This window comes from Nannochloropsis gaditana (genome assembly GCF_000240725.1).
Source record: "Nannochloropsis gaditana CCMP526 unplaced genomic scaffold scaffold900, whole genome shotgun sequence".
Classification (NCBI taxonomy): domain Eukaryota; class Eustigmatophyceae; order Eustigmatales; family Monodopsidaceae; genus Microchloropsis; species Microchloropsis gaditana.
The window spans coordinates 1-9,728 of NW_005803053.1; the positions used below are offsets into that span (position 1 = coordinate 1).

Below are 9,728 nucleotides of genomic sequence, written 5' to 3' on the forward strand. Positions count from 1 at the left end.
GGGGGAGGGGGAGGGATGAGGGGCGACAGCGCTAGATCACGGAGTACAGTGGCGGGACATCTGGTCAAGGAGATGCCGTGGCGTGGATATGGGCCGCGTGGGAACAGGGCGACCAAGACCCAAGAACTTTCCCCCATGGGGGTCGGAGGACCTCAGGGGCCACACACCTTGGTGAAGGCATCGAAGGCATGCCCGTGCTTGCGGTAGAGAGGCCAGGCCACCTTCTTGCACAGGTCCTCGAGCCAGAGGTGGTGCATGTCGGCGACGTGGCGGAGGACGGAGTGGACGGCTTTCGCCTTGTTGTAGCGCTCTTCGCACTTGATCACGTCGTCAGGGGAAACGCGACGTTTGGACAAGTCGATGTACCCTGAGAAGGAAAGGCGTGAAACGAAGTGCACAAGATTGTTTGCGTTCGCATCAGAGCAACATTGGGAGGGTTCATGTCCGTGAGTGTGAGGGATCCTCCCGAGTGACAGGCTTACCTTTCTTCTTGTCCACCCGCAACACGGAGACCACTTCCAGCTTGTTGACGCGGATGAGCTTCTTGATGGATCGAATGCGACGCCGGGAGAGCTCGGAGTGGAGGATCATACCCTGCAAATGTCCGGTTCAAGAGCGATGTAGAGGGTCAGAGGGGCCCGGTGGACAGAGTCAGTTGACGTGGCGCTTTCAAGTGCTTTCTGGGGATCCAGCTCTTGGCCGCAGGCAGAGCACTCTGAAACCCTATACTATGCGTCATCATCCAAAAGGGTAGCACTACACGAGAAGGCTCGGGCTGATCTTCCCCCCGCACGCTCCACGGCAACCCGTTCCTTCCCCTTTCCTCTTCTCCGTCCTCACCTCAATGTCATTGTATTCGAGCAAGATGACTTCCGCTGCCATGTCAGCTATATTAATGACTTTCACCATGACCATACTCTCCGGATTGGGATACTGCTCCTCGTAAAACCGACATTGGAGTCGCGTGGACTCATCCCGCGCCATCTGCGTGCTTTCCTCTCCGTCTGAAGCCTGCGCACAGATTGCAGTCATGTGAGGAAGCATTAAAGTAGAAGCAAAAATTAAACAACGTGCGAGGTAAAACGTACCATGATCTTAGCAGCACGGATCGAGCAGTGCAAAATAAGAAAGCCTTGAGCGCTAACGCTTGTAAAATGCTGTAGTATGTGGTGGGTGGGTGGGGAGGCTGCAAGAGGTGGGACACGAAGAACGGGTAGCCCCTCACACCCGCAAGTGTGACAGGTCATTGAATCTCCGAGCGTCGACGCAGTTTGGTACTGACACTCTGACATGTCGTCCATTCAGTGAAAGGGTGCGGTTGAAGTGGCTCACTTCTTGTTTGCATTTCTTGGGCATGCCAGGGTCCTTCCATGTGTGCTCTGCCGGGTATCCTTTTGGCCCCACATCATATGATAAGTCGTGAAGAACGGTGCTGCAAACCTGCAAAAGGTAAGCATCCCTTGTATCTGTAAGTATAACATCATAAAGATATTTTTATGTGCTTTGAGGCATCAGTTTCATCTGTCCGACGTTATTTTGTCGAGTGTGAAGGCTTAGCACCGCGTGCAGAGGGAAGAGAGCATTATGAAATACTCATTCCATCTCATGTCCCCTCTATAAAGGTAGGTCAATATTTCACTATTCAAATAAGCGACTTAAATAATAGTCAAATAGATGAACAGTTCAAATCAAGAAAACCGCTGTACAATTATTGACGCACAAATCCGTCCTGATGTGCACAAAATTAAAGCGCCTATTTTCGCCTTCTTGGAGTTTGTATTGCTCTCTGTATGTGCAATCTTCCTTATATAACATCTAAGTGTCATCCGGAGAAAACAAAGGCAGAGAAGGCCAATTGACGGAGAACCAAGGAAAGCAAAGAAATCAAGCTTCCTTCGCAAATTTTCTGTAAACCATGGATGTTTTCCTTTTCATGGCACTTTTACTGACAAAGTGCAGGTTAGCGGCCACAAAATTTTCATTGTAAAAATTGTTAAAAGTGTTTCGCTAACGGCATCCTCATCGGTATGATTCAAGGAACCAACTCGCCTGCTTTCACTGCAGGATGAAGGACGCGTCACTTCAGTCGCTGTCTCCATTCCCGTGTAACCCAGCTTTAAGTGCTGCACCTTTTATGCCTCCCGACAAGTTGCACCGACCTCCTTGTGTGCAAAGAAGGCGTTACAGTCTTTCCTTTATCTCCCCCTCACAATGACTGGGGTGTCATTTGGGGAAAAGTTAGATTTTAGCGCACCACACGAATCGGCCGTCCTGCCAGGCATCTCTCTCCTAAGGGAATTAAATCACGATTACCGTCATCAACCAACACCCACCATTCACATAATCGACAAGAATGTTCCCAAATAATTGATCAAGGTTGCCTGCTCCAGCTCTGGACGCCTCACAAATAGACCAGGTCGAATCCTGCGTAGGCAGGTATGGGGCCACGTTTCTTTGTCGATCCCATGGACTCGAAGGATGACGATACTTGCCGCTGTGGCCGTGCACCCGGCTTGAAGACTCTCTGTACAATCAAGATTTCAATCCTTTCGGGGCCATAGCTATCGGCCACGATGACACGCATGAAATTTCTACACTCTGGGACGACTGGACTCTCACACCGAGAACAAAAACCTCACGTATTATTCACAATCTTCCCACGCAAGCTTTTTTTCCCTACAACAGGCACAATCCCTATGCACGCGTTAGAACTTAATAGAGGTACACATTCGCTTCCATGAACGCGTATGCACGACCCAGCTGCCTTCTACAGCCTTCGGGCTCGTTCACTGCTATTTCGGCAGTCCTAAACACCCCTCGTTCGCAGCGAACCAGCCTACCAAGCCATGTATTCCCCCTTCCTCTCTGCTACTTTGACGGGTGCCTATTACCATGGGGATTGGGTCGACCAGGACGGGCCCAGGGAGGCCCCCTCTGCTCCCTCCTCCCTCCCTCCACCTTCCCTTTCCCACACCCGCAGATTCTCCCCCCTCCGCCTTACACCGGCCCCTTCCTCGGGGCCTCTTTCCAGTGCCCCTGCCTCCGTACCGTCTTTCTCCAACGGGAGTTCTTGGGGGTACGCAGCGCCCCCCGCCCCTGGCCTCACCATGCCCAGCCGCATGGAGATCAAGGATCCCCCTTCCCCTCTCCCTCCTTCCCCCCCTCGCCCCAGGCTCAAGCTGCCCCCTGTCTCCACCGGGGCGTACTCCGGGAACTCCCACACTTCGCTGTCCAAATGCTCTACCTCGCTGCTTCCAGGGCGGGTCCTGCTAGCTTGCCTGGCTCCTCCATCCGCATTTCCGTCCCTGCCTGCCGTTGCTGTGGCCCGCCCCCGCTTTCGATCAGTCTTGGACGTGCACTGACGAGGACGTCGGTCCCCTTCCAAAGAAGAAGTGGAGGCGGGGCCCGTGGCGATCTGGTCGGGGGGGCTCTTCCGTTGTCCCCGCCCCCGGGCAAAGCCGGGGTCAGAGGCATCCATCCCCTGCTCAGGAAGCCGTGAATACTCCGCTTCCTCTTCCACCGGATCCTTGTTTTGCTCTTTCGAGACCAACCCCGGTGCGGATGCGCCTTGGACGCCCTGTTCCGACCCGAATTTCACCCCCTCCACCCCTTCGCCGAAGTAGAAATCGGAGGTGGAATCCATCAATGGCATCAGAGCCGCGGGCTCCCAGATCGATGTTTTTTGTACTTGCTGCTGCTGTTGTCGCTGTTGTTCCAAGGCCAATTGATGTTGTTGCTGCAGCTGCTGTCCCCGCAGACGTTGCTCTGGCTCCTGCGATTGAGCGGGAGAGGACACCATGGATAACTGCGGCCGTTGTGCAAAGCCTATTTCCGACGCGCTGAGACGCGCGTAGGTGGGTGTCGGGGATTCCGCCGTGACAGGGCCCTTTCGACCCCCAGACTGGTCTCCAGGCCCCTTCGAACCTCCGATTCTTCCGGCTTCAGTCTGGGGTGGGGCCCCAGAGGAGGGTGTTGGCCGTGACTGGCGCGCGGAGGGGGGGAGGGAAGAAGGAAGGGAAATATTAAGACTGGAGGGGTCGAAGCCCAGCATGCCCGCCAGCGGCTGATAGAACCCGTCAAGGTCAGATTCTTCCAAAAATGGGTTTGGATCCTGCGAGTCCGCCGCGCCTGCTTGTTGCTGCGCCTCCATTATCCGCTGCTCTTGCTGTTGTTGCCAAGTCAAGCCGGCGGGCGTGGCCCCCGTTCCTCGGACAATGTCCCCGCCCGCGTCCCTGGCCGACTCCAAGGTGTCCACGCCCTCATACCGCGCCAGCCGTTGCTTTAATTGTCGGTTTTTATCTTTAAGGGCCTCCACCTCCAGCTCCAATGCCTCCACTTGGTCCCGCTTCCGTTTGCGTGACAAGGCAGCCGACTCCCGGTTTCTTATCATCCGAAGCTGCTTCTTGGTCAGAGCCACGGCTGCGGCCATGTCTTCCGCGTCGCGTCTCATTCGTGAGGTGACCATTCCCGTCACGGAGCTGGAGCAGCTCCCTGGTGGGCTGTCGCACGCGAGGCCCGCCAGCCCCTCCCTGTCCCCATCGTCCTCTTTAATCTGGTACGGGTGTTCCTGGAGGTGTCGTTGGGAGGACGACAGGAGCATCTCTCCCCGGTTTTGTAAGAGGCCCATTTTCCGGGCCCGGGCGCGTCGGCGTTCAGCGGCCTGCGAAGACGTAGTACTTGCGCCGATAGACGTGGTCGAAGCTGTCACATTACTTGACCCGTGATCCTCCCCACCTTGCCGGCTGCTACTTGTGCTGCTTCCAGTCGAGTCCTCTTGGCCTACCCATGCAGACACCGAGGTAGAGGCCTCCGAAGGGGGCGCTGAAGACGACGAGGAGGCGTTCGAATGGATGCCTCCCGCGCAATCATCCGTCCTCCCCGATATCCTGTCCTCAAAACCTTTGCTGTTCGAGACCGGGTCTGGGTGGATGTCCTGGGCACTGTTACGCATCAGCAAATCTATACCCACGGCAGCGGTTTGAGGCTTGGTTTTGGAGATAGCGATATCACAGTCTTGCAGGGCTGGTGGGGACAGCTTGTCACCGGGAGTGTTGATATCGTTGTTGCCTCCTGGTGCCGCATCCAGAGCTGACTCAATCTCCTCCTTCATGGCCATGAGATAGGACTGCTCATCCAGAGCACCATCTGTTGTCATGCCAGCTGTAGGGGTGAATGCACGCGCTGTGGTACACTTGTTGCCTCAGGTGCCTGGCAGAAAGGAGACAACAAATGCAGGGAAAAGCTCCAGCTTTACCAGCATTTACCACGACCGGGTTCCAACAACCGAGAAGACAGCGAGCCTTCGAGTAATTATGATATGATCGTGTGCAACACCGTGGGCTTGTTTGCTCGCTGCAGGGGTCAAGCGTCCAAAGGCGTGAACAAGGAGAAGCCCGTCGGCCAAATTTCGCGAGGTGCGTACTCTGAAGGGGAGAGGGGGGGGGGTGTTTGAACTTGGGTGAACACACGTAGTCTGTCCGTCAACAAGAGTCTAAAAACACCCGGAAATCAATATCGCATGTACGATGATGAAAAAGCGGTGACAGTAGGCTTGCGTATTCGCGTCGGTGACCAATGGAGGAGTTTGACACGGAAACACCAACTTGTAGCATTCCTCGGATAGGCGGCAACGGGGGGGGCGTTACTCGAATGATTTTACATTCTCAACAAATTAGCCGCTTGCCCCAAACCCCGTCGCCTCCGCCCAAGCTGCCCGTATCGAGACCCACATCGGGTTGGACACAGAGCACGAACGTGGGGCAAGTCTTACGGCAGGTGAGTGGCGAGATTCCCGGGTGTCGTATGCTCCCTCGGTTTCCTTGTAAACCTGGTGGAAGGCTCTAAGAAAGGATGATGACCTTTTAAGCCCGTAAACATCAACCCAAAACGCGGACACGCCCCGAGTTTATGTGCCCAGGGCATCGGGTATGAAGGAAGAGCGCCATATTTATGCCATGCATGCCTTGTCGCCACTCGGTACCTAAAAATATTTTTAGTGCAGCAAATTGCATGTTTATTTCCTCTTAGCCACGAACATTACTAATATACTTGCCTCTTCTGGCATGTACAAGGACAACTCGATCCTCTCAGCATTGACCTTGTCGCCTTTAACTCCTAAGTTTCTTCTCGATAAAAACAGGCAAATAAGTCATTTCTTTGAGAATGAGATTACTTTCAACAACACTGGTATGTCGCTTCTTAGTTTTGGCTATTGTTCGCGACCACCTCTTGGACGGCTCGACTCCCGCAACTGCTGCCCCCACACCACCCGGGGAAAACTATAACGAGGTGGAACATACCCTAGAGAGCCGACTGCGAAAGCCACATCCTAGAGATGGAAAAGATGATATCCGATCGCAGATTTCAATGCTGCGCAAGACGAATAGTCCAAATTTTAGGGAGAAAATTGACATCGACCAGGAACAAGCGCCACAAGGGGACATCCTGCTACAGAAGGATGGCTTCGTCACTGAGGATACTAATCCAACAGACATCGACATATCCCCCGCACCACCTCTGACGTCGTTTTATGAAGTTGTTGACGACATCAGTGAATTTTTTCTTGAGGCCAGCCTTTCAAACGACACTATCATTGCCACGCGTCGTGAAAGAAATCAAGATGATTCCTTCACAAGAGCATTTTCCCTTGGAGACAGCCTTCAGGGCCTGCCATTCGATCCCAACAAGCGCGATCTCCGCAGTAAAAAGAAGACAGCCTATTTACCGGACGGGAATCTGCTTCCTGCGAAGGCGAACGGGAAAAAAAAGGGGCTGAAACACAAAGGTATAGGGACTACCAGAAGCCCTGCTTCCAAACCAGGTATCACAGCCGGTGTAACACGCATGCGTGATTCCATTGATGCGCGTAATTACAAAGTGAAACATGGAGGCCACGCCTTGTGTACAAATTTGCGCTTTACCCCGCCTTTGTCCTTTCCATCGGAGGGCGCAGGACCCACCGACATGGAAGTCGGGGACGTCAATGGCGACAAGATCAAGGACTTGGTGGTGGCTGCGTCGGGCTCAGACGTTGTCGTCATCTTTTTGGGGCGCGGGGATGGGACTTTCTTTCACGGAACTCGCTTCCCAGTGGGACCGCCAGGGAGCTATCCTTATCGCATCCGGCTTGCCGACGTCAACCGCGACGGGCGCTTGGACATTGTCACGGCGAACCTGGGCGGACAAGCCCTTTCTGTTCTGCTGGGCAGAGGGGACGGTTCCTTTACGAACGGATTTGTCTTTCCGACGGGCGGCGGGGGCCCTGTGGATCTGGCCCTCGGCGACTTCAACGGTGACGGTATCCTGGACATCGCCTTGGCGCTTGCCGCTCGCGAGAGCTTGACAGTCCTATGGGGGGACGGGCTCGGATCGTTCGTTCGGCCGCTGCAAGTTGCGCTGGGAGGTGTCCCCGGCGTGGGCTTCCCCCTTTCCATCCTGGCTGTGGACTTGAACCTGGACGGGTTCGCCGACGTGGTAGTAGGACTCTCGACAGGGAGCCGGAGCATGGCCGTGCTGACCAGTCTGGGCGATGGGACCTTCCGACGACCCGCGCTGTACGACCTGGGGACCCGGATCAGGCCCGTGGCTCTGGTGGTGGGGCTATTCAATACCGACTTATTCCCGGACGTGGCTACTGTCAACGGCGGACTCGACAATTCCGTCTCCATCTTGCTGGGTCGGGGGGACGGGACTTTCCACAGACCCAGGAGCTACTCGATCTCACCAGGACTGGCCCCCATGGCGTTGGCTGTGGGGGATTTCAATGGAGATTTGCATGCCGATATTGTCACTGCGAATGCCCTATCGAACGACGTAACGTTACTGAGAGGTGAGGCAAAAAAGTTGGAGTGAGCGGGTTACGGTGCCCCTCCGCGGATGCATCACAGGCATACCTTTTTTTTATCACACTTACAGGGCACGGGGATGGGAGCTTTACGCGAACGCGGACATTTCCTGCGGACGGCATTGGCATTCCGGGTCCGAGTGCCATAGCGGTAGGCCTCATGAATAAAGACCTGAAGCACGATATTGTTGTCGCCCATTTTTCTGGGAATCTGGTGTCCGTATTGCTGAATACGTGCACCAAAGAGTACCATCATCACGAATGAAAATAAGTTGGATTGTACAAAACCAGAATGAATCCATATTTTCCGATGGCAGCATTCAAGTCACGTTTCTTTTCAAATTAGCGCCAATCCCAATCTTTTAAGAAAGTGAGACATGCTTTCCTATACATACATAAATAATTTTTTTAAAGGACACAAACCTGCCTCAATATATTTGAATGGCATGCACGCGTAATGAAAACAAACCCCGCAAGAAAAAAGTGGTAGTTAGTAGTGAGCGGCTGCCTGCTCCTGTCGCGAGGTTCCATGTACCCACCACCGAGTTTACCATGATATTTGATATTTGCTCTCGATGGAGGACAAAAACAGGAATGCTCGCCGACTTCCACTCCATTCATCACTCTTTCTAGTATCGTCTCATCTCCATTATAAATGACCAGTCGCAATATTATTTTAAAAAGATAAATAATTAAATAAAAGACTTCAAGCCCTACTACAGAAAACCACGAGCTGCCCCAGCCCCATCAGCCTGATCGACTACTGTCATATGATAAATGTCCAGCTTCTCATCTCACCTCTGTACATTCACCGAATCCACACATACCACTATGAGATAAGAAAACAGAGCTGTGCAGCTACCACAAATCTCGAAACGCTGTGGGGAAAAGCTTGTTTTTTGCTGCTTTTCCTGGACGTCTCCCTCCCCAGCTCGCCGCACTCTTCCGGGCGAGTCACTCCGTGCTTGCGCAGGGATGCCCGTTTCCTCATCGACGGCTTCAAAGACAGAAAGGTACAGGTCTATCGTGGAGGAAGAGATTTTTCCTGACTCCATACGTCCCGCAGAGTCTCCGGGTGGCTCGCCGTCATCCCTGGATTCGGCCGGAGAGCAGCGTATGGGGGAGGACATGCTGCACATGATCCAGCAGGACGAAGACACGGAAGAGGCACGAGAGAGGGCCGCTTTTCCAGAAGTCAGGGGAAGGGAGATAGATGGCGAAAGAGAGGAAGAGGGAGATGGGGAAGAAGACGAGGGAGCAGGGAAAGAAGAGCTGCAGAGTCTGGTGATGCGGCTTTTGTTGCACTCGGCCGAGGCCGGGGCCCCTTTTGAACCTGACCTCGAAGAGGACCTGCGGGCACTGGTGGGATCGAATCTGTTCGACGAGATATTTGGGGGCGATGAAGCTGAGACTTATAAGGGAAGAGGAGGGTGGGATCGGCGGGAGGTGGACGATAGGCACGGCGGGGCTGGCGCCCTAGGGAGTGCTTCTCGCAGCCGTCACCCCCTGCGGGCGGGGGTCCGGAGACGCAGCAGTGAGGGAAGTGGGGCGAGTATTGAGGAAAGTGGGGGAAGTATTGGGGAAAGTGGGGAGACGCCGAGGAAGCTGGTGGCGGCGTTGGCGGGTCTGCAGTTCCCGAGGACGGAAGTAGGGGGGGAGGCCGTTATGGAAGGTGCTGCGCGGACGATGATGGGGACGGAAGACGGCGAGGCCGCGATGAGGAGGGATGATGGTGGGCATGCCGGGCAGGAGAGGGCCGGCAAGGGCTCGGAAGGCGGGGCGAGGCCTGGGAAGGTCTCAGTGGAGGACAAGGAGGAGGACGAGATCTGCCTCATTCCGGCGACGCTCCCGCCCGCCCTTCCTCCCTCCCGCCCTGCCCTCCCCT

The 9,728-nt window shown here is 54.7% G+C and overlaps 2 protein-coding genes across 2 annotated transcripts; both read right to left on the bottom strand.

Moving 5' to 3' along the window:
• Positions 1-152: 152 nt before the first annotated feature.
• On the bottom strand, positions 153-984 carry EIF2S1 (translation initiation factor 2 subunit 1; the record flags this gene model as incomplete). Its single annotated transcript, XM_005853421.1, has 3 exons — positions 153-367; positions 483-594; positions 841-984. 3 exons carry the CDS (start codon positions 982-984, stop codon positions 153-155), a joined length of 471 nt encoding a protein of 156 aa, XP_005853483.1.
• A 1,903-nt stretch (positions 985-2,887) lies between these two features.
• NGA_0501000 (activating transcription factor 6) lies at positions 2,888-5,155 on the bottom strand (the record flags this gene model as incomplete). Its single annotated transcript, XM_005853420.1, has 1 exon — positions 2,888-5,155. The coding sequence occupies one exon, from the start codon at positions 5,153-5,155 to the stop codon at positions 2,888-2,890; it is 2,268 nt and encodes a 755-aa protein (XP_005853482.1).
• Positions 5,156-9,728: the final 4,573 nt, after the last annotated feature.